Source organism: Pristiophorus japonicus, chromosome 14, assembly GCF_044704955.1.
Source record: "Pristiophorus japonicus isolate sPriJap1 chromosome 14, sPriJap1.hap1, whole genome shotgun sequence".
Classification (NCBI taxonomy): Eukaryota; Metazoa; Chordata; class Chondrichthyes; family Pristiophoridae; genus Pristiophorus; species Pristiophorus japonicus.
Genome location: NC_091990.1, coordinates 22,783,163 through 22,807,649, shown reverse-complemented (window position 1 = coordinate 22,807,649; position 24,487 = coordinate 22,783,163). Strand labels below are relative to the sequence as shown.

At 44.5% G+C, this 24,487-nt stretch overlaps 1 protein-coding gene and 1 pseudogene across 3 annotated transcripts; one reads left to right on the top strand and one right to left on the bottom strand.

Moving 5' to 3' along the window:
- Positions 1–4,181: 4,181 nt before the first annotated feature.
- Positions 4,182–20,027, top strand: LOC139279777 (E3 ubiquitin-protein ligase TRIM63-like). 3 transcript variants are annotated; one of them, XM_070898986.1, is made up of 9 exons: positions 4,182–4,536; positions 5,475–5,635; positions 8,089–8,254; positions 11,010–11,105; positions 12,660–12,893; positions 13,909–13,931; positions 15,981–16,105; positions 17,682–17,747; positions 19,283–20,027. In XM_070898986.1, exons 1-9 carry the CDS (start codon positions 4,378–4,380, stop codon positions 19,288–19,290), a joined length of 1,038 nt encoding a protein of 345 aa, XP_070755087.1. In that variant the 5' UTR covers positions 4,182–4,377; the 3' UTR covers positions 19,291–20,027. The 3 variants fall into 3 exon arrangements, with proteins under 3 accessions (XP_070755087.1, XP_070755086.1, XP_070755088.1); XM_070898985.1 differs by having other exon boundaries at positions 8,086–8,254; XM_070898987.1 differs by lacking the exon at positions 12,660–12,893 and having other exon boundaries at positions 8,086–8,254.
- Positions 14,177–14,415, bottom strand: LOC139280348 (U2 spliceosomal RNA; annotated as a pseudogene).
- Positions 20,028–24,487: the final 4,460 nt, after the last annotated feature.

Sequence of the window (24,487 nt, the reverse complement as noted above, 5' to 3'; positions counted from 1 at the left end):
TCCGACATTAAATCAGCTCACCGCATATATCAATTGATATTGGGACCACCCAGTGTACAACTGAGTTGTGTTGACGAGGATGATCTGAGCTCAATGAACTGATCTCAGCTACATTACAGGTCCTATAAATGAAAATCTTTCTGTCTTTTACTATGTGGAGAATCAGAAATGTGCAAAGAGTGTCCCAAAAATTCCAGCTGATCAAATGACAAAAGCTTAAAGATTGATAGCATTGTATTAGACTTTGAGGTTAAAATCAGAACCCGGAGATTTCTAGGGAGGAATTTATTCACTTGCATTGTCCCATTGTCCCTGGACTGATCGGTTACCGTTTATTTTTATACTTAAAGCTGAGATACTTTCCTGGTGCGTAGTGCCAAAGAAAACTCTTAAAAGTGACCCCGCATTCCCTATGAACCAGAGCGTTCCTTTACGCACTCAATATCTGCATAATTGTAGTGAGCCTGGGGTCAGACAGAAACCCTGTCATTGTATATGATTTTATGTCATTGGATAAATCACATGCCTACATGTAATCACCTTGACTTTGGAAGGCGGAGATCCAATGCTTAGCCTATAAACGATGAAACATAATTAATAACAATAACAACAACTTAAAGCCACTGTAAGGTAGTGAAACATCCCAAGATGCTTCACAGGAGCGTTATCAGACAAAATTTCACACCGAGATATTAGGACAGGTGAGGAGGTAGGTTTTAAGGAGAGTTTAAAGGAGGGGAGAGAGGTAGAGAGGAGGAGAGGGTCAGGGAGGGACTTCCAGCACTTGGGGCCTAGGCAGCTGAAGGCACGGCCGCCAATGGTGGAACGATGGAAATCAAGGATGTGCAAGAGGCCAGAATTGGAGGAGCGCAGAGATCTCGGAGGGTTGTAGGACTGGAGGAGGTTACAAAGACCATGGAGGGGCGAGGTCATGGAGAGATTTAAAAACCATAAAAATACACAATCACAACAGTAACAAAAGTAAACAGGCCGATATCAGGAACTCAGCAGATCAGGGGAGTGGTAGACTGCATTACTGCTTCAACACAGTGACCCAGATCGTTTGGAATTTGCATGGTGTCTATTTTAGATTTTTGCTGCCAGATTTCTCCTCACTGTTGCTGATGAGGGATTGATCAACTGCACTCTTTTTGCTATCAAGATCCTTCAACATTGGGCAAAGATTTCCTCTGCTTCCCATGTGTTTGTTATTTATCCTCGGGATGTGAGTGACACTGGTACATTTACCTAATGGGCACTAAGAATCAAGCACATAGTGTGGGAAAGGAATTACATGTAGACCAGACCAGGCAGGAGTTCCTTTCCCTGAAGGACATTCATGAACCAGTTGGGTTTTTACCAACAATTGTTTCTGGTGTAACCCTACAATGACCAGATTTATCGAATTAAATTTCACAACTTGCCATAATGGAGATTTGAAGTCAGGATCTCTGGGTTGCTAGTCCAGTACCATAACCACTAGGCTACTGCGCCCTTCAACATAGCAGGAATAATTCCTGTGTTTCCAATTCTAGCAGCATTGTTAAAACAACAACAACTTGCAATTGCTCCAGGTACAGAAGGCAGAACAGAGGGAGTGGTGACAATGACTAGGAACTCTCCCTCCATCCTCTGCCTCCATCGTGTACCACCAACCCCCCCTCCAATGCTGTTGCCTGGGAACAGAAGTACTTCAGCGGAAAAACAAGGAAATTGGCATGTTTCTGAGGTCCTACACCCTGACCATCATATAAACATGGCCAAAAGTCAAACAGATAAGTTCTCTGCTGGGGGAGGCTGTAATATTTACAGTGCCTATTTCAAGGGCAGGGGTCTGACAGTAGGCCTTCTCCCCGGCCCGTTTACCCTTCTCCTCTGTCGTTATACTGACTGAATTTGGAAAGTCCAGGCCAACGTTTCCTCTGACTAACATTGGGAAAGAAAAAGAAAGAACTTGCATTTCTATAGCACCTTACATAACATCAAGACGTCTCAAAGCTCTTTACAGACAATTAAGCAGTTTTGAAGTGTAGTCATTGTTATAATGTAGGCAATGCAACAACCAATTTGTACACAGCAAGCTCCCATAAACAGCAATGAGATTTAAAAAAAATACACAGATAATCTGCTTTGAGTGATGTTGGTTGAGGGAATAAATATTGACCAGGACACCAGGGAGAACTCCCCTGCTCTTCTTTGAATAGTGTCATAGGAACTTATAAGTCCATCTTTCAGGGCAGATGGGACTACGGCTTAACGTCTCATCCGAAGATGGTGTCACTGAGAATGTACAACTCCCCCAGTACCGAACCTCTGACTCAGAGTCGGGAGCATTATCCACTGAGCCACAGCTGACACCTCTAATACATAGAGACTGACTAATACATAGACAGATAGAAGTCTTGAGCCTGCCACACTTCTAACATCAGAAGTCATACGTAAAGTCATATATCTGCACTTTGTTGGCAGAGGCTGAACAATATTAAAAATGAGAATAAAATATGAGATCGAAAATTGATCCATACACTGCCAGGCAACAATCATTATTCTTCACTTTACCTTAGTATATGCCTAAGCAGATGGGACTTTAAATTGAACTCAGAATATCATCAATTAGACTGTGTGACCTTAAAAGGACAGAAAGCACACAGATCTACACTTGCAGCAGGATAATACACTGCAAGTTACCTGATATAATGCTCCTGTTGTTATAAAGCAGCATATTCTACAACTTATCATGGCCAGTGCATGGGATAGTGGCTAGCTTTTCGTGAGAAACTTTGAGGCTTGTCAGTTTGCAGTGGAAGCTTAAACATTAAGGCCTGGAGTTTCCTCGTCAGGCGTAACCCAGAAGTTGCACCCAATGTCGTGCCCATTTTGCAATGTCCAGTTACACCCAAGTATCCTCCCAATCTCATTAGAATATGTACGAACTTTAAATGGGCGTAAATCAACGTAAACAATCAGGGCCTAAAGAAAACGCCGAACCCACACCTTATATTTCTTCTTTAGTGTCTTAAAAATAAAAGTTTCATCTCATTTAAGCGGCACTCATGCACATCAGGCACAACATGTGTAGAAACCTGCAATTGGGGAAGCTTTTCAATTTTTAATGTGACTTATACTTTGCCATAAAAATCCAATCAAAGACACGGATAATTCAGAGCAAGTCATAGTGAGGGATAAGTGTTTGGAAAAATACCTTCAGAAAAATGCACTTAAAAGACCAGAAAAGCCTGAAAATATGGTGGCGATGTGGAGAGACCCCTGAACAAGCACAATTGGCGGACAGTCGCGTTTGAGAGTTGGGGGCGGAGATTCATTCACACTGAGGGTTCAATGGGCGGGCGTAAAAGATTGAGGGGACTTGGGCGTATTGTCGTTACGCGAGTAACTCACTTACACCCAACCTTTAAGCCAACTGATTGGTTTGCGGCCAGGTTTCGGGTATCTCTGGGCAAATGCGGAGGAAATTCCCGGACATCGATTTACAAATATTTCACCATGCAACAGCTGCAGATTCTTTGCAATGGGGAAGGGGGTGGGATTTGTGTTTTCTTTAACATCAGCCTCACTGAAATAGCCCTAGACTTGTTAATCAGGCTGCTTTAAAACAACAAAGAACACCCCGCGCGCCCCCCTTGCTCCAGCCCAATAGACCCACTGCTCCTCCATCATACTCATTGCCCTTGAATCCATTCTTTCACAATCATATCCCACGCTCGGGAATTCCCCCACCCCCTAAAACTGCGCCCACTTACCACCTCCTTTCCTGCTTACAAAAGTCTCCGAAAAAACATATCTTTTCAACCAGCCCCTGCCCCAACCTTCTGATGCTCCTCTCCCTTGTGTGGTGTCGATTATTGTCCTCGGCCCCTGTAAAAGTGCTCTCAAAAGTCCACTATAGCAACAACATCATTTTTGATGGATGTCTTGAACAACCTGTTCTCAACTGTTTATCGTTATGTAAAAACTTTAGCAACTTAATGTTTATTTATTCTTTCTTTGAATGTTGTTTTGCCAAGTGTCACATGTGCTTGCATCTCTGGGTCCTGCTTGTTCTCAGTTTCACGTTGCAGGTTTCTAATATCGGAAGAGTTATGTTGAGGACTCTGTTCCCCATCCCCCTCTGCCCCTACACCAGCTATCATGTGACGCTGGAGTCCTTTATAAAAAGGACATGAGCTGTCCCACACAGACAGAAAAGGAACGAGGAGTAATCTTATCTCAACGCCTCAGCTCTACTTTACTGAATCTCTTCTGAAGAGGAGCGTCGGATACTAACGAGGAATTCGACTGAAAGGAGCGAGAGCGACAGGGAAAGGAAAAAGGCGAAGCAACTCAACAGGTTTTAGGTGGCGTGCGCTGTATTTGGAGATGGATTTCCAGTCGAGTATAATTCGTGAATCCAGCACAATGGAGACTCTGGAGAAGCAACTAATTTGCCCAATCTGTCTTGAAATGTTTGAAAAGCCAGTTGTGATCCTGCCTTGCCAACACAATCTGTGCAGAAAATGTGCAAATGATGTATTTCAGGTCAGTGTTTTTAATCAGGGTCTATTCAAAATTCAGCAACTGGGTTTTCTTTTCAGTAACTTTTCTTCAAATTTTCTTCCGAAAGCTCTGACTCCTTGCTAGGTTACAGTAGCCCACGGAGGCTGACTTTAGGTCACCTCTCCTAATATTGCCTTATGAGACTCGGTGTCAAATATTGTTTGATAACGCTCCTGTGAAGCATCTTGGGACATTTTTACGACATTAAAAGATGTTGCTGTGGAGTCGCACTCCCCCCCCCCAATCCGTACCTCACTCATGTGTCAGCCTAGATGGTGAGTGTCAGCAGACAGTTCAACACTTGAGGGTATGGCAGCAGCTGATGCCTGCACACGTGCAGCTTCCAGTGGGAGCCATGGCTGATTTTCTCCCCGCTCCCTTAGCCCAAGGGCACTGAAACCAGATGGAGCACTTCAACTGAGACCGCAGTTAAATTAACTTGGGGTTGAACCTGGAACCTTGCGGCCTCAGCAGGGTACAAGTGAGAAAGAAAGAGGGCAAGAATGAGAGAGAGAAAGGAAGAGCGAAAGAGGGAGAAAGAGAGAGAGAAAGAGAGAGCGAGAGAGAGAAAGAGAGAAAGAAAGACAGAAAGAAAGACGCACTTAAATAACGCCTTTCAACAACCTCAGGATGTCCCAAAGCGCTTTACAGTCAATGAAGTACATTTCTGAAGTATAGTCACTTTTGAAATGTAGGAATACTCATTATGACATGGCAAGACCTTTTTTATATAAAATTTAATAAAACTTTTAACTAGATAATTATCTTTATTGAAAACTTTTCAAAACAGTAACTTAAAAAAAAATTGTGACAATTTTGAAAGTTTAAAAAAAAAGCTAAAAAAAAAGTTCTGGTGCAGTGCTGCTGTGTATGCTTGTTCTGGATATTTTGTAGATATATACATGTGTTGGTTGTTTTAGGCTGCTAATCCATACTGTCGAGGTTCCATGGTGTCCGGAGGGAGATTCAGATGCCCATCCTGTCGACATGAAGTTATCTTGGACCGTCATGGGGTTTACGGGCTCCAGAGGAACCTACTGGTGGAGAACATCATTGATATCTACAAAGAGGAGGGCACCAGGTTAGCAGGGGTAACCCCTTCTGTGTCGAGCCTGTGTTTGGAGAAACGGTGGGATGGGGGGAGAGATGGTGGAACCATCTTTGTTGGGGAGGGAAAAGGGACACGTGCTTATCACAACACATCTTGTGCAATGGTTGCAATGATGCATCCTCGAGGCTTTTGCTGAGATTTCCACGACTGCATTCTGTTGTGTTATACATGGGGAGTCATAACCTCGTGCAGCCTTCAGGTGAAGCAAGGATGGAGGGTAATTGGACCAGGGGACACAGATGTAATTCAGTCCCCATTTTAAAGTTACATATTCTGTCTTTACTTATACGTTTCTGTTATAAATGCATATGTCCACATTTAGAATAGATACTGCCCATGTGAACATCCCACACTGATAATTATGAAGGGGTTTGATAGGTTAGACGTAGAGGGGATGCTTGCACTTGTGGGGGAGTCCAAAACTAGGGGCCATAAATATATGATAGTCACTAATAAATCCAATAAGGAATTCAAGGGAAACTTCTTTACCCAGAGAGTGATTAGAATGTGGAACTCGCTACCACATGGAGTGATTGAGGCAATTAGCATGGATGCCTTTAAGGGGACACTACATAAACACATGAGGGAGAAAGGAATCGAAGGATATGGGTGAGAATGAAGTACAGTGGGAGGACGCTCGTGTGGAGCATAAACATTGACATGGACCAGTTGGGTTGAGTGGCCTGTTTCTGTGCTGTACTTTCTATTCCATGACATCCTCCCAACTGTGGTGATGTTGCAGTGCCATCAATGGCAGAAGGGTATAATTACACCGTGACAAGTTTAAATGGGCAGTCCTATAAATGTACTATAGGAATGTAAAAAGTTCAGATTTTTGATGTATTATAGATACTGATATCACAAGTTAAAGAACCTTTAAGCCTTTCTCCATTTTACAATATTTATGTGTACAGATAAGTATAAAATAATTTTGCAGCTAATATATAAATGGTATCTTCAAGTGACTAGTTGATTCCCGAGCACTGGGGGAACTCCTGAGGATGGGGTAGGATGCTATAGAAATGAAATTAGTTTCTTTCTTTCGTTATCATATTCAAATGGGCGGAAAAGATTAAATATATTTCTCCATAATATTTCCCTTCATAACAGAAATTAAGGAAAAGCATTTGAGAATGCACTTGACAGAACATGCAAGCTTTCCCAGTGCTTGCTTGGCTCAGTTGGTAACTCTCTCGCCTCTGAGTCAGAAGATTGTGGTTTTAGGTCCTACTCCAGAGCCTTGAGCATATAATCTAGGTTGACACTTCCGCTGCACTGTCGGAGGTGCCATCTTTCAGATGAGACGTTAAACTGATTCCCCATCTGGCCTCTCAGGTGGATGTAAAAGATCCCATGGCACTATTTTGAAGAAGAGCAAGAGAGTTCTCCCTGGTGTCCTGGCCAATATTTATTCCTCAATCAACTTCACCAAAAACAGGTTATCTGGTCATGATCTCATTGGTGTTTGTGGGAGCTTGCTGTACGCAAAGTTGGCTGCCATGTTTCCCTACATTACAACAGTGACTGTACTTTGAAAGTCTTCATTGACTGCAAAGCGCTTTGGGATGCCCTGAGGTCGTGAAAGGCGCTATTTAAATGCAAGTTCTTTCTTTTGACCTCCACCCAAAGTCCACTTTCAAGCACGAGTCACTGGACTGCAATCAGAAGCAGGAAACCTGGCTGATATCCCCCTCGCCAACCATGGGTACTGAGGTCAAGTGTAGCACCTCAACTGCCTCTCTGGCGGAGATCAGCAAATTCAGCACCAACCACTGGATCGAATCCAGAACCTCCTGGTGTACTGCCACATGAGGCTGTAGATTGACCCACATGGTGCATAGTTCAGATTAAAGTACTATCAAACTACATCTTCAGGAGTGCTTTTCACTCACTGGAAACATACTAAGTTATTATCACGTCCTGCTGCGTCTGTGTCCACAAGGTCATTTGGTCAGGGTTGCAATTGGTAACGATGCCACAAACCTTATTTAGCCCAGCTATTTCTAAATGCATAAAAATAGTCGGGCAAGTAACTTACCAAGTCCAATGAAGTTTGCTGAGCTGTGCTTTGAAGAAATGCTGACCATATTTATTTCGGCCAGACGTGAGATAAGAAATTAATAATTTATATACATACAAGTGCAATAATATATTGATATAAAGCAAAGAGCGTTATAAAAATTGTAATATTGAGGGAGAGTGAACTTTAAGTAATGATCGTCTCTGAGATGCAGTTGCAGAGGGTATAAATCATCTCAAAGAATAATGTCAGTTTTCAAAGGGAAAAAACATTTGAGGGAACATTGCCCAAAAGGCCTGTTTCTATGCTGAACATTCACTGTATTTCATGTTATTCATGCATTGCTTCTTCACAAACAGCGGTGTACTGATGAAAATACATATATTCTTTTGACATCCAGCAGACCTTTGAAGAAAGGTAACCAGCCCATGTGTGAAGAGCACGAGGATGAAAAGATCAACATTTACTGCGTGACCTGCCAAGTTCCCACCTGCTCAATGTGCAAGGTCTTTGGCGCTCACAAGGACTGCGAGGTGGCCCCTCTGCAGAATGTATTTCAGCAGCAAAAGGTAAGGATTGGGTGGGCAAAGACGTTTATCTAAACTCATTAAAAGTAGCAACGCAGTTTAACAAAGCCATTAAAAAGTGCAAAGTACTGGGGTTCATTTCTGGAGGAATAGCATTCAAAAGCAGAAAAATTATATTAAACTTGTATTGAACTTTGATTGGACCACACTTAAAGAGTACTGTATACAGTTCCAGTCTCCATATTACAAAAAGAATATAGAACTACAGGAGAGAGAAAGGAATAGAAAGGTATGTTGACAGGGGGAGATGAAGTAAGTCGAATGGGAGGAGGCTCGTGTGGAGCATAAACACTGCCACAGACTTGTTGGGTCAAATGGCCTGTTTCTGTGCTGTATTTTCTATGTAATCAACAATATTAAAGCAGTTCAGAAATGCCTGGGCAACGAGGGGTTAAAATAACCTTGTGCACAAACCCTCTTGACGTTCTTGACGTTCAGGCTAATTTTAGTCCAGGAGTGTCGCAATGCGACAGCTGGCCGGGGGACAGTGGGAAGGAGGAGGGAATTCTTCTGAGCTACGCTGGCCCACTTTTCAGCCTGTCTGCCTGCTTGCTCGGAGAAATTGAAGCTGCATTGTGCTTTTTTAAACGTGGTCAGGTCTTCTTGAGTTGTGTAACTCATTCCCCTCCCGAAGGCGCTGTGTCTGCCTGGAGTATGGGTGCCAGTTACCATCTGGTACCTCACCCGAACAAGTATGCTGCGCATATCAGATTGGCATCAATTGTTGGCAGGTTGTTTGACCTTGGGGGGGTGTGGGTCATCACAGCAGTGCCTGAAATTGTCCATATACACCCCACTTCCCAGCTGGGCTCAATGCAAGGAGCAGGGACCCTTTCTGAATTTCCTCTTCCTTTATACCAAGGGCAGTGTACCGCCCCAAAGTGGCTGAGCTCAGCTTTCTCAGCACAGACCAGGGGTGGAACCTGGGGGCATCCGAACCTGTGTGCGGCAAGCAGTGCACTTACCCACCCAGCCACTGGGGGAGCACCAGAGCTGCTTTACTGTCAGGTGCAGTTTGGAAAGTGACAATAAATGTGACAGCTTATTGCTCCCATAGGGCATCATTTTCTGCCATCTTCCTGCCATGTGACCTCCTATAAACTCACCTTAATCAACAACTCAAATTTACCAGGATTAAATTCAGGAATGTACCAGGATTGCCAAAATACTACAACATTTTCAAAATATTAATGCATCTCTTAGTGTTGTAGAGCAGTGACTGAGAGTTTACGCTGCTTTAGAAGTAAAGGGGCGCTTTACTATGTACGGGATAGGCATTATTCTGATGCTGAGGTGAAACTGGGTTTCAACTAGTTTGTCCCTTAATTACTGAAAATAGGAACTTCCCTGGGTCAGTTCGAGCTAGTTGCTATTAAGCATATCTTCAGATCAATTCGAAACCAATGATTGGCTTTCTTTTTGTTTGTGTTGATCTAGAACAATGGGGTACATTCCCATTGGTTCTAGTACAGTACTTTATGGTAGCACCCTGATTGGGAACGTCCCAGTACCAGTACAGTACTGAGGGAGTGCTGCACTGTCGGAGGTGCCGGCTTTTGGACGATTAAACCGAGGCCCCGTCTGCTCTCTCAGGTGGACGTAAAAGATCTCAAGGCACTATTTTGAAGAAAAGCAGGGGAGTTATCCCAGTGTCCAGGCCAATATTTATCCCTAAATCAACATAACTAAAACAGATTATCTGGTTATTATCACATTGCTGTTTGTGGGAGCTTGCTGTGCGCAAATTGGCTGTCGCGTTTCCCAAATTACAACAGTGACTTCATTCCAAAGGTACTTCATTGGCTGTAAAGCGCTTTGAAACATCTGGTGGCCGTAAAAGGCGCTATAGAAATCCGTCTTTTTTTTACATTGTGCAGTATCATATTGACCTAGAACAGTATCACGCATGATATAGAGCAGGACACAATTCAGTAAAGTTTTCTAAATAATTCATGCTTTCGATCATGCCTCCAAATCTCCCCACGCCTCGACCTCCACTTCCCCTCCGTGATTCACCACGGGGGATTTACCAGGCTGAAGGTGCTTTGTAAATGCAAGTTGATGTCTTGTTTGAAGGCCGCTATCATATTACCAAAACTGGGGGCAAAGCCATTCTATACAATGAATAACTCAGATCAGAAGCCCCAACATACCCTCTTGGCTCGAGAAAATGGAGCTCAGTAATACGTGATCTAGAACAGTGAGTTACCCTTAGCATCTTGAGTATCTGTGCAGAACTCCTCTCTCTGTTCTAGAATGACATGATACGATGCAACATTGCGTACTTATTCTAGATTAATGTGATGCTGTACAGTGCGACACACGGTTCTAGATCAATACGATACGCTACAGCGCAGTGCACTTTTAATATCAATGTGATACGATTTAAAGAGCCAGCTCTTTGTTAACAGTTACAGCTTAAAAAGGAACTGTTAAGAATTTTAAAATGTACCTCTTTTAGATGTTTAAAGTTGACTGAGATGGTTTCAAACTTGAGTCGCATTATACAATTTGTTTCAATGCAAAAATGAAACCAGTTCACATGATTGGTGGTATTAAAAATAGCATAACCTGACATTATAATCAACTTTTAACAATTGCAGAAAAGGTCGCTGAATGGAATTGTGATTTCCTGTCTCAAGCCTTGTGTTATTTGTTGCAGGATGTGGGTGCGATGGGTTTTTCTTTTTACAATTAGTCCTTCTAACAGGTGTGGTTTTTTGCTGTGTTTCCACAGACAGAGCTGACTGATGGGATCGCCATGCTGGTGGCTGGTAATGACAGGATCCAGGCCATCACAGATCAGTTGGAAGAGACATGCAAAAGCATCGAGGTATGAAATAACCGACAGAGAATTTTCATCAGTGGGTCCCTTAAATAGACGCCTGCATTCTTCCTCCCCTTCCATGGCAACAGCTAATCTCATCAATACCAGTGATGTTTAGTGGAGTTCCTTACATCACTTCTAAAATAGCCCATGTAAAGTAACCCAGTTTTAAAAAAAAGTTCCAGGGATCGGAAATGTGCACCCAATGTATAATTCAATTTTATTTCGGAACTCCTTTCGAATGCTGAGTCAATAACATAGACTTACAGACTTCTTAGCTCAGACTGAGAGCACCAAGCTCTGGCTATCCCTCCCTAAGTCTCTCCGCTTCTCCTCCTTTAAGACGCTCCTTAAAAACAACCTCTTTGACCAAGCTTTTGGTCACCTGTCCCAATAACTCCCTAGTTATTGTAGCTCAGTGTCAAATTTCGACTGATAACACTCCTGTGAAGCGCCTTGGGACATTTTACTACGTTAAAGGCACTATATAAATGAAAGTTGTTGATGTTGTTGACTGAGTATAAAATGAACAAACCTCGAAAGGAGACAAAGGAGAGTGAATATAAGGAAAATATAATCCCATCAAAAGCAATCAATGCTGAGACGATTCATTCATTCAAAAAGAAAAATCTGTATAAATACTTGGTTAAGTACAGGACTGAAAGTTAGAAGTACGGATGACAATAGGTCACTTGTCACTGAGCAATGGTGAAGCATTCCACAAGTGTATCTCGCAATGAGGAAGGCTGCTGTTACAGGCAAGTCGTGAATTGATTCTCTGCCTTTCTCACTGGGAATGACACTTGTGGTGTAGCAATCATCTGCATTAAAAGGTCCTAACTTCTCACTCTGGTGAAAATCCTGAGCCTCTGCTCCCTTGTTACCAATTGGCCAACTAATGGATTCAACGAGGTATTCCCAATCCATACACAATCTAATCAGGGCTGGCTGTCCATCGGGTGACAGATGGGGTCAATGCCAACATCAGTTGGTGAGGGAATGAAAACAGAAAATGCTGGACATCTCAGCAGGTCAGGCAACATCTGTGGAGAGGAAAACAGAGTTAACGTTTCGGGTCTGTGACCCTTCATCAGAACTGGAAAAGTTTGGGATGTAACTGATTTTTAAGGAAGTGCTGGAGCACTGAAAGGGGAAGGGGAGGAAAGAATAAATGGGAAGGTCTGTGATAGGGTAGAATCATCACCAGCTGCTGTGGAAAAAAGAGAGAAAAAAGGGACGGGGTTTGTAAAAAAAAAATAGGAGGAAAGGGAAAATAAATATGGGCCGAGGTTGTGGTCTGAAATTGCTGAACTCGATGTTGAGTCCAGAAGGCTGTAAAGTGCCTAAAAGAAAGATGAGGTGCTGTTCCTCGAGCTTGCGTTGAGCTTCATTGGAACAGTGTAGGAGACCGAGGATGGAGAGATCAGAGTGGGAGTGGAGCGGAGAATTAAAGGGACAGGCGACCGGAAGCTCGGGGTCACGATTACAGACTGGACGTCAGTTGGTGAGGGTTTGCTTTCTACTGCGTGGTGAAGGTTTCTTATTGCTTTATTTCCCCAGGAGAACAGCAGACACCAGAAACACTCACTCGTAGAACAGTTTGACAGATTGTACGCCATTCTAGAACATAGGAAAGACAATATGCTGCAATCAATTACAAAAACACAGGAGGAGAAAGTGACATTTGTCAAGGATTTGATGAGGCAATACAAGAAGCATCTAGAGGGGTCCTCTAAGCTGGTGGAAAATGCCATCCAATTCATGGAGGAGCCTGGAATTGCTACCTTCCTTGTTGTAAGAGACATTTGTGCTGTGTAATTTCTTCCCTGAATAGACCTATTGTCATAATCTTAAACCAATAACACACAGTGTAGTACATGGGTATAGTTGTGTTGTGCCCTAGTAACTCATAGTGTGATATATATAAAATATTAAGTGATGTCCTGTGGCATTGCTCGTGGAAAGGAAGTAACGAGATTAGTACTCACCTCTATTCTCATCTCATGAGCCGTCCTCCTCTTCTGGATCACACTGTGCCTCACATGTTGCAGCCCATCCAGAGCCACAGCACCTCTCAGCTGCACTGGGGCATCTGCCCAGATGCACAGCATCGCACCCAATGCCAGCCTTTCTGCCCACACACCCGACCCCAATCCTGCACTGCCCATGACCCCACCTTGTAATGGCCTGGACTCTCAGTGAATTCCCTCCACTCCAATATCAGCAAAAGCTGACTTTCCTGCCCCAACCCAAACAGAAATATGTTCCATGTCAACACAGAGCCCTTCACAACTGTCCATGCAGTTCATCAAGCAGTATCTGCTGTGGCTCAGTGGGTAGTACTTTTGCCTCTGGGTTAAAATTCATGGGCTCAAGTCCCACTCCAGAGACTTGAGTGCAAAATCCCCCTTCCTAACCCTGGAGAACTGAGGCCAATTATAGTTCACAACCGCCTTCCAGACTGAGCAGCCAACATGATATGGGCTGCGTTCAAAGTTGGGATCTTTCCCCATCCAGATATGGCTCTGTACCATACTCTAAAGTACCATATTCTAAAGCTCTCGGGGAAGCTTGTTGTGCTTAACACTAATAATCCCAGCTTCTCACTCCTTTGTGAAACTTCAATTAAACATTTACATGTCATGGCGTTTTCCATGCAACAAGAGAATACAAATCTGTGTGTACAAGCTGATATTCCCCCGTACTTTGTTCTAAATGCATTGATAGATTAACTACTTATTGAGAAAGATTTTTTTTATAGATTATAAAATATTCAAACATCTAATCAATGTTCTTTTCCTTTCCACAGACTGCAAAGAAACTCCTGCAAAAGTAAGTGTTCATTGAGTTTTGTCTCTCTTTTAAGCTTGTACCTCATTATTTCCTAATTGAAAAGGATCAAGGCCCTCTACTAAATCAATTATCCAGCGCATTTAACTCAATCCTGAATTTTTTTTTTTTTTTTTTTGAAATTCGTAGCCAATCGTTCCAATTCTTTGTCAAATCACAAACGCCAGAGGTCACCTTGCACACGCCAAGGATCACTCTGCGCCAATGCTCTTAGCCAAAAGGCCTAGAGCCACTGCACCGTTCCTGGAAGTACTGCAATACCAGGTTCGTGCCATGGAGGTGGATGGGTCAGGTCCCCCACACACCTCCGTGGAGGTGGATGGGTCAAGCCACCCCACCCACCTCCTGTTTCCAAAAAAGCAAGCATATACCTTCCTGATCCAGGGAGAACCACCCGGAGGTCATGGTGGCTACTCCCCTGTCAGGTCAGTTACGCATGATCTTAGCCAAAAGGCCGAGAAGCGATATTGTCCCTTCCACACCAGTAACAGCTTTGTTTAAGTTGTGTAATCTCTGAGTGAAAGCATCGAGCTTAATGAATAAATGGATCAACTGAGCATTGCCCAACTTTCTTCCCTCCTTTCCTGAAACCTCTTCCTAGGGCATGGTTTATGGGTGCCGGTTGCTTTTTAATACCATGTCCAAATGTCCATTCTTCAGTGAGCCACAATCAGGCAGCTGATTGACCAGGGAGGGCAGCACAACTGAGTCCAGTCCTGTCCTCACCAGCAGGAGTCAATGGGCACTGAAAAGAAAGAACTTGCACTGAGAGAGCATCTTTCACACTGTCGGTATGTCCCCCAAGTGCTTCACAGCCAAATAATTATTTTTTTGCAGTGTAGTCTTTGAAGTTCTGTAGGAAAACGCGGCAGCAATTGTGCGCACATCAAGGCCCCACAAACAGCAATGAGACCAGATAATCTGCTTTTGGTGGTATTGCTTGAGGGAGACTGGCTGGTCTCTTGTACCTCGAACCAAACAAATAGAGGGGTCAATGATTCAACAGCTCATTCAATAGATAGCACCTCTGACAATGTCTCTTCCTAGATAATATGCTCAAGTCCTGGCGTGGGATTTGAACCTACAATCTTCTTATTTGGTGGGGTGGGTGGGCCTAGAGCACTATCAATAGGCCAAGCTGACAGTTGATGAATGATTAAAACTAGGAGTCCCAGTTCCTCTTTTTCTCTCCCTAGCCCAGAGTGGTGAGACTGAGCATTGCACACCTACCCCGCTGCCTTTGCTGAGATCAGTAACCTCAGGTCAGGGATTGAACCTGGAACTTTACTGTTCTGCATGACCCCAAACAGTGCAGTTATTCACTTAACCACCAGGTTACTGACCCAAGCAATTTCATTCAGCAAGGCCATTCAGAGGGTGTGACCACCGCTGTACAGTAGGGAGTGCTCCTCACTGTTGGAACAGTATGGAGAGAGCTCTGAGCTGCTTCAATAACACTGTCAATGCTTAATCTTTAACCTTATGCAATATATGTAAACAATAAATGATATTAGTTGATAACCTAAATAAATTGATAATCAAGTACAGGCTTGGCTCTCCCAGAGACCTGGCCAACATTCCTCACTCAACCAATCCTATCAAAAACAGATAATCTGGTCATTTATCTTTGGGACATCCTGCACATGTGATAAGGTTCTATATACATGCAAGATCATAGGTAGAATGATACAGCACAGAAGGAGGCCATTGATGAAAGAGCTGACTAGTTAATCCCACGCCCCTGCTCTTTCCCCATATCCTTACATTTTTATTTTGTTTTCAAATATTTATCAAATTCTCTTTTGAAAATTACTGTTGAATCTGCTTCCAACGCCTTTTCAGGCAGTGCATTCCAGATCATAACAACTCGCTGCGTTAGAAAAAATCTCATTTTCCCTCCATTTCTTTTGCCAAGTACTACCAATGCCAATTAGTTCTTTCTTCTAAGTAAAATGCACTAATGATAACGGAATTGTTCAGATTGATTATAACTCGTCACACCTAAATGATGCTCTTTAATTCAAATTTCAGAATCATTGATGCCTCCAGAACCTCTCACATACCAAAACACGAAGACGGGTTTGAGAACATGGATCAGTTTTCAGTGAATCTGGAACTGGCAGAGGAAACCCTGAAAAATATAACATTTGGAACAGGTACGTTGATTGTAGACACTGCTGTCTGGCTAATGTTGTGGCCTAGGAGAGTGGGTCTGGGTCGGCATGTTGACCATTCATCCCTAGCTGGGGACCCAAGGCACAGAACTCCCCACAATTCAACACTATTCAGAGTGGCCACAAGGATGGTGTCAATAAATTCCAGATTGAGGCGATGAACATAGGAGGGAGCAAAGGAATAGGAGGAGGCCTTTAGCCTATTCCACTAGATCATGGCTGATCTGTATCATAACTCCATCTACCTGCCTTGGTTTCATATCCCGTAATACGACCTGGACAGCGATGTTGTCAGGTTGTTTGAATGTGGGCGGGCCCTGATGGATAGATAGACTTGCATTTATATAGCACCTTTCACGACCACCGGACGTCTCAAAGCGCTTTACAGCCAATGAAGTACTTTTGGAGAGTAGTCACTGTTGTAATGTGGGAAATGCGGCAGCCAATTTGTGCTCAGCAAGCTCCCACAAACAGCAATATGATAATGACCAGATAAATTGTTTTTATGTTGATTGAGGGATAATTATTGGCCAGGACACTGGGGAGAACTCCTCTGCTCGTCTTCAAAACAGTGCCATGGGATCTTTTACATCCACCTGAGAGAGTAAACAGGGCCTCGGTGTAACATCTCAATCAAAAGATGGCACCTCCGAAAATGCAGCACTCCCTCAGCATTGCACTAGAGTGTCAGTCTAGATTTATGTTGCTTAAGTCCCTGGAGTGGGGCTTGAACCCACAACCTCCCGACTCAGAGGTGAAAGTGCTACCCACTGAGCCACAGCTGACACTAAGACCAATCATGTCCTCATTTGATATGATGATAGGGGTTTAGAGCAGAGCTTTTCACCAGTAGTCACTAAATCGCAACCTGGAGTTGGGGACGAGTCTGATTTCCCCCCTCCATAGCCCAGGGGTACTGTGACCATTTGTTGCACTCCTACTGCTGCTCTTGGCTAACTCAGCACAGACCCAAGATTGAGACTGAGACTTCAAAGAATGATACAGCACAGAAGAAGACCATTCAGCCCACCCTGCCATGCCTACTTCATCTGCATGACTCAGTGCATGAGGGACAGTAAGAAAAGTAGTTGATTGTACGCAAAGTGATTTGAGACATTTCTGAGAGATGTGATATGGTGCTAGATAAATTCAAGTTTTTTTCCACAGAATCATAGAATGATACAGAAGGAGTCCATTCTGCTCATCGTGCCTGTGCCGGCTCTTTGAAAGAGCGATCCAATTAGTTCCATTCCCACTTCCCCAGTGAACTTTCCAACTGAGATCAGGGGCATTCACTAAGAACCTTTTTGGCATCTCACTGGCTTGAATTTCAACCAAAATATAAATGAGGAAACGCTGTGGGGTTACTGGGAAAATTTTCGATTCTAGAATTGCGCAAAATCTACCAGAAACCACCCGCCAAACATCTGAGTTTAATGGAACTCGACAAAGCAATAATAATTCAAAGTAAATAGTGCAAAATAAATAATGCAAAATGCTAGTCAGGAAATACTCCAGTGGGAAAGTTGAGTGACAGATCTTTATGTTCTCCCTCCAGATGAAGAAGAGATAGAAGAAGAGGTGGAGACTGAGGAAGAGGATGAAGCAGAAGATCAAGCGAATGGTGAGAAAAACAGAGCGCTCTACTTAGATTCGAGTTAGGTTGCCTCTCACTTAAGTGCACCTTAGCACATCTGGCAGGCAACTTACAAAGTGCTTATCAGAGGAATTGAATTGAGTGGGATTAAATTAGATCACTATCAGTACAACTAAATATAGCAGGTAGCTGTTCAGTTGGCAACATCTCCTGGCCGGCCTCCCACTTTGCACCCTCTGTTAACAGGAGCTCATCCAAAACACTGCTACCCATGTCCAAACTCACACGAGTCCCGTTCACCCATCACTCCCTGTGCTCGCAGAGCTACATTGACTCTCGATCTGGCAACGCCCCGATTTTAAAATTCTCAACCTTGTGTTCCGATCCCTCCATGACCTCGCCCCCTCCTATCTCAGTAACCTCCTCCAGTCCTACAACCCTCTGAGGTTGCGAACAGTCTGGTTCAGCCTCAGGCAATGGCCGGAGAGAGGGATGGAGTCGGTGAATATTCTTCATGGGTAGAGCCTTGGATGGTAACCAGGAACGGGAACTCTAGCTGATTTCCTCCCCCGCCCCAAACCCCATTCCAGTCCTTGGTACAGGGCAATTGAGTCCAATAGAAGGCTCCCTCCTCTTGCTTGGCCTGATATCAGCTAACTCAGCACAGACCAGGGGACCTCCCTGGTATATATGGCACAATCGCACATTGAACAATGTTGGGTTAGCAGCAGAGTTCTTGGTATTTGGTCCTGAAACAAGCTGGTCTACGTTGACTTTGCTAACTCCTGTCAAAATCCCATTTCGCACTTGCCAATCATTTAGCTAAAATTATTGACTGTTTGAACTTTATCGTCGGCCCCAAGTTTTTCAGTCCATCCGTTGTTGGCTATGGTTTCGCATCTGGAAGCCGTAGATATGTTTCATGTCACAGTTGACAAATGGCCCTGACAAAGAATTTTGCAACTCTCTTGTATAAAAATAAAAAAGGCTCTCCAGCTCTCTGAGTCTGATAATGAGGTGTGATGTAAGCTGAGATCACATTGCAATACCGGTTTTGCTCATAACACCAGTTTAGCCGGCCACATTACAATCTACAGGCGAGAAAATTTTCAGAGTACGTTGGGGTACGCCCCTGCCATAAGTGTTGGCTCGAGCCACTGGGTACCTCCATCACTGACCCTGGTGGGCTTTGTGAGTTTGGGGGGAGGCTCTTTATATTGCATTAGCATTGGCACCCATGCCACGAAGGGCACATCTCTGCTGCCCATCTATTCCCACAGGCTGAAAGAATGTGGCATATTGTGCCAGTTCTGTGGGGGTTGGGGGGGATGGGGAGGTTTGTTATTGCCCCTCCGGAAAGTGGCAAGTGAGTGAGTATGCAGCGGTGGGTGAGTGAGCATGTGATGAAACCTCCAGGAATATATCCAGCCAGAGTTGTCAACCCTCACCCCAACAAGGGTTGGGACATTCAGGAGAGGAGTGAGGAACACAGGAGGGGGTTATGGGAATGCAAGCAAGGGATCAGTACAGTTACGGTGTATGTTTCGTGTTCCCTGCCACAGGCCAGTAATGATGTTGCCATTGCGGTGTGACGAACCTTTGACGTCTTCTAGTGCCTCTGATGTGGAACACCTCTTGTGAATACTTGGGATTGTCCTGATCCCAAATCACAGACAACTGAGGAAGAAGGCAAAGCTGTTCAACAAACTTCTTTTTGTTCATAAAATTGTTTTAAGAAAAATAAGAAAAAAAAACTTTTTATATGGTGCAAAATGGATGGTTTTGTACATTTTATATATTATTATTTTTGTATATAATACAATGGAGCAATAATTAATGTATTTTTTAAAACAATTTGGGATTTAGCAGCCAATACAGCTTAAGTCTACCCTTTGCAGTATGTCAGCTACACCATTAGCTTTTTAGTTTGAGCATCTATTGTGATAGACCCCAGTCAGCGATGGGTCAAGTGCTTGTACCAAAAGCTTCCCTAAGTAACACTGAGGGGAAGCTTAATACATTGTAGGTGGCAGGTGTGGAGAGAGAACAACAAGGAAATACTGAATTATTGGAAGATAATTCTCAAGAAAAAATGACTGATGCTGGAAACCTGAAATACAAACAGGAAATGTGGAAAATACACAGCAGATCAGTCAGTATCTGAAAGAGGAAGAGGTTTTTGGGTTTGATGATTCATGAGAACTCCATTTTAAGTGACCCTGTAAGCTCCATTATGATAAGTACTTCATTTTCATGCCTGTATGTTGTTTGGAATTATTGAGCGTAAATAAACTTATTTATATGATATTTTTCAGTTTATCTGAATTTCTTGGGGGGTTCTTGCAAGCATGGGTTATTTATCTTTTCCAATTCTCTCCCCATTTCAGACTGTGCTGAGGTAGAATTCCACAGGCGCTGCTCACAATCCAAGTAGTAATTCTTCATATGAGTGTAGTCAGACAATCCGACTATGGTAATGGTGCTGGGGAGCGAGGGGTTTATCACAGTCCACCATCTTCTCACACTATTGCCAACTTTCTTTAAGATATGGGGCCGTAAATTTGCTGCCAAAGTTTCAGTGAGTTCAATGGCACTCGCTTTTATTAACGTGTACATCGCCCAGCAACTTGTGGCGAAGAGGTGATATGCCATGAGTTGCGAATCGCCATGAGTTGCTGGACGGTTTGCATCGCTCCGCCGTTAGCCTCGCAAAAACCGAAGGTCGCCCTCAAGCTCCCCATGAGTTTCAAGAAATTGCTGCTTTTGTGCAATAATTACCCACTAAACTTGCCGTGGACAATTAGGGCTGGTACTTAATGGTGTGAGGACCCTTTTTAATATGCTGCTGCAATGCCACTCAACCTCTCTGGCCCAGAAAGGGAACAATTAAAACTGTGGAGTCCCATTCCAGCAGGTAGTAAATTGTTCTTAGAGACTTTAAAAATTTGTAATTTTTTTCTTACTTTTCCTTTCTGTCTCTTTTATTCTCTCTCACTTAATCTAATCTTTCTTTCCCTCTCTTTATTTTTCTTTCCCTACCTGATTTGACTCTAATTCATCCTACTTCCTTTTCCATCATTCCCCTGTTTCTTTCTCAATCCTTAAAACTCAATGGTTGAGGAGATAGATTGTTGGTCCCATCGTTCACTGAGGTCCCAGATGCCCCATTGCCCTCACCGCGCTGTTATCGGCTTGCACTTCCAGTAAGTTAGAGTACAAGAACATGTTGAACTGAAGGGTGATGGAAAAGGTGTAACTCTCGGCATGTCGCGAGATGCCCTGCTCCAGCAAACTCTGGGCCACGGGTTTATCTGGCATTTCTACTCCCGGCAGCGCCCCAGTGACAGATAGAAACATCGAAAATAGAAGCAGTAGTAGGCCATTCGGCCCTTCGAGTCTGCACCGCCATTCAATATGATCATGCTTGATCCTCTATCTCAACACCATATTCCCGCTTTTTCCCCAAACCCCTTGATGTCTTTTGTGTCTAGAAATCTATCTATCTCCCTCTTAAATATATTCAGTGACTTGGCCTCCACAGCCATCTGTGGTCGAGAATTCCACAGGTTCACCACCCTCCGAGTGAAAACATTTCTCCTCATCTCAGTCCTAAATTTCCTACCCCTTATCCTGAGACTGTCACCCCTTGTTCTAGATTTCCCAGCCAGGGGAAACATCCTCCCCACATCCAGTCTACCCTGTCAGAATTTTATACATTTCAATGAGATCCCCTCTCATTTTTCTAAACTCTAGTGAATACAAGCCTAGTCGACCCAATGTCTCCTTATACGACAGTCCTGCCATCCCAGGAATCGGTCTGGTGAACCTTCGCTGCACTCCCTCTATGGCAAGTATATCCTTTCTTAGGTAAAGAGACCAAAACTGCACACGATACTCCAAGTGCGGTCCCACCAATGCCCTGTATAACTGTAGTAAGACATCCTTGCTCCTGTACTCAAATCATCTTGCAATGAAAGGCCAACATACCATTTGCCTTCCTAACTGCTTGCTGCACCTGCATGTTTGCTTTCAATGACTGGTGTACGAGGACACCCAGTTCCCTCTGTACATCGACACGTCCCAAGCCATCACCATTTAAATAATACTTTGTCCTTATATAAATATTGCTGCCAGAAGGAAAGGCCATATCTTTTCTGGCTATGAATATTGGTGCATTAAAATAAAAGGGGCAGAATTCACAACACCGCAAACAATGCGCCTGGGAACAAGTTGTTGGCTCGTGCAGTGTACACTGATTGCTGGCATACCTTCAATAGACAGCTGAACCGATCCCTGGCTGGAGCGGAGATCACATCATATAAAGGGTAGGTACCAAGAAATATAAGTACATGGTCAGTGTGGTCTCTGGCCTACTTTTGATCACTGGAGAGGGACTCAGCAAATATTTTTTTTTGCTTTTTTGTTCTCTCGACAACAACTTGCATTTATATAGCGCCTTTAATGTAGTAAAAATGTCCCACGGTGCTTCACAGGAACGTTATCAAACAACATTCGACACCAAGCTGCGTAAGGAGATATTAGGATGGGTGACCAAAAGCTTGGTAACAGAAGGAGGTTTTAAGGAGCGTCATAAAGGAGGAAAGTGAAGTAGAGAGACAGAAAGGTTTAGGGAGGGAATTGCTGAGCTTGGGGCCTCGGCAGCTGAAGGCACGGCTGCCAATGGTGGAACGATGGAAATCGGGGATGCGCAAGACACTCGAATTAGAGGAGCGTAGAGGTTTTGGAGGGTTGTAGGCAATGTTCCCCCTAATGTTTTGGGGGTGCGTGGTTCTTTAAGGGGCTATGCAACCCATTCACAGTTTCGCGCATGAGCGAAATTTAACATTAGAAAAGCCCGTCCCTGGCTGCGCGGGACTGGCTGAGAGCTGGGTGGTCACACGGCATAGAGAGAATGTTGGTTGTAGGGATGGAGGAGATTACAGAGATAGGGAGGGGGCGAGGCCATTGGGGGAGTTAGGACACAGGCAGCATCTCCATTTTGTTTGCATGTGACACACTATTATAGAACCACATCGACTCAAAGCAACACAACATAGCACAACATAGCACCCATCACTTTTACTTTCATATAAATGTCTAAGATTCTAAAGTAGGACAAAAAGACATTGCTAGTGGTGGTGTAAAACATCAGTAACTGAAGGAAAAATGATTACAAATACTGATGGTCTCAATATGGCTCAGTGGCAGCAAACTCACCTCTGAGTCAAAACGGTTTGGGGCCGAAATTGCCCTCTCTGATAAGGCCTCTGGCCACCTGAAAGCAGCGGCTATGGGGCGGCGCGGAATGGCCGCCGACTCTCCGTGGAGGGGCCGCCATTTTTGAAATGTAAGTTTTTGAAGTTTTGGAGCGGTGCCCGGTTTCCCACCGCGGTGTGATGCGAAATTGCCCTTTGGGAAATTGCCCCTCGGGAAATTGCCCCTTTCCCGGTATTGCTCCGCTGGAGCGGCCCCACCACCGATCGAGACCGCCAATAGCTATTGCTGTCGGTATGCTCTCTGTGGCCTGGCGGCCCGGCCATCCGTAAAGGGGAGGGCACACTGTCGCGGCCGCCATGTTATTTCTTTTTGTGGGCTGACTGCCAGGTCGGTCCGACAATTATGGCCGTGGGTTCGGCCGGGCTGCCAACTCTCTTGGGTGCCAGGCCGCTGGCCCGGCTGAAACGCTCCCTGGTGGCCCAGTGTTTGCCACTAAAGTAGCTGCAGAGTTCGCAGCAGCCCGACCATTTAACTGAAGGGGAGAGACATTGTGACGTGCCAGCGCGATGACGTCATCAGCACGGCGCTGATGACTGACAGCCTTGGCTACTGTGCCCCGCCCCCAATTCCGCCCCATTACACGACACTCCTAAAGCAAGCGCTCTACTCGGAACTCCTTCACGGCAAACGAGCCAAAAGTGGGCAGCGGAAACGTTTCAAGGACACCCTCAAAGCCTCCCTGATAAAGTGCAACGTCCCCAGTGACACCTGGGAGTCCCTGGCCAAAGACCGCCCTAGGTGGCGGAAGTGCATCCGGGAGGGCGCTGAGCACCTCGAGTCTCATCGCCCAGAGCACGCAGAAATCAAGCGCAGGCAGCGGAAAGAGCGTGCGGCAAACCAGTCCCACCCACCCCTTCCCTCAACGACTATCTGTCCCACCTGTGACAGGGACTGTGGTTCTAGTGTTGGACTGTTCAGCCACCTAAGAACTCATTTTAAGCGTGGAAGCAAGTCTTCCTCGATTCCGAGGGACTGCCTATGATGATGATGGTGATTGATGGCCACTCGCGCCCCGCCCCCATTTCCGCCCCCATGATGAGACCACTTCCAACCCGCTCGAAAAAACTCCCCGAAGAGCTTAATTTCGACGGCTCGGCCAACCCCAATGCAAGGGGCGGCCAGAACACATCAAAACCGTTAGCTGCGTCGTGTTTCTGATGGTGGGCAATTACAGCCCCTTTGAGTTTCAGCCCCAATCCAACACTCCAGCCCATTGCGTAGGCTGAGATTTAGGGGTCCAGGTTCACAAATGACTAAAAACTAGTGGACAGGTACAAAAAGTAATCAAAAAGGATAATGGAATGTTGGTCTTATCTCAAGGGGGCTGGAATACGAACATGAGGAAGTGATGCTTCAATTTGTACAGAATCTTGGTCGGACCCCATCTGGAGCACTGCGTTCAGTTCTGGGCCTCTCACCTCAGGAAGGATATATTGGCCTTGGAGGGGGAACTGCACAGATTCACCAGAATTATATCAGGGGCTTAAAGG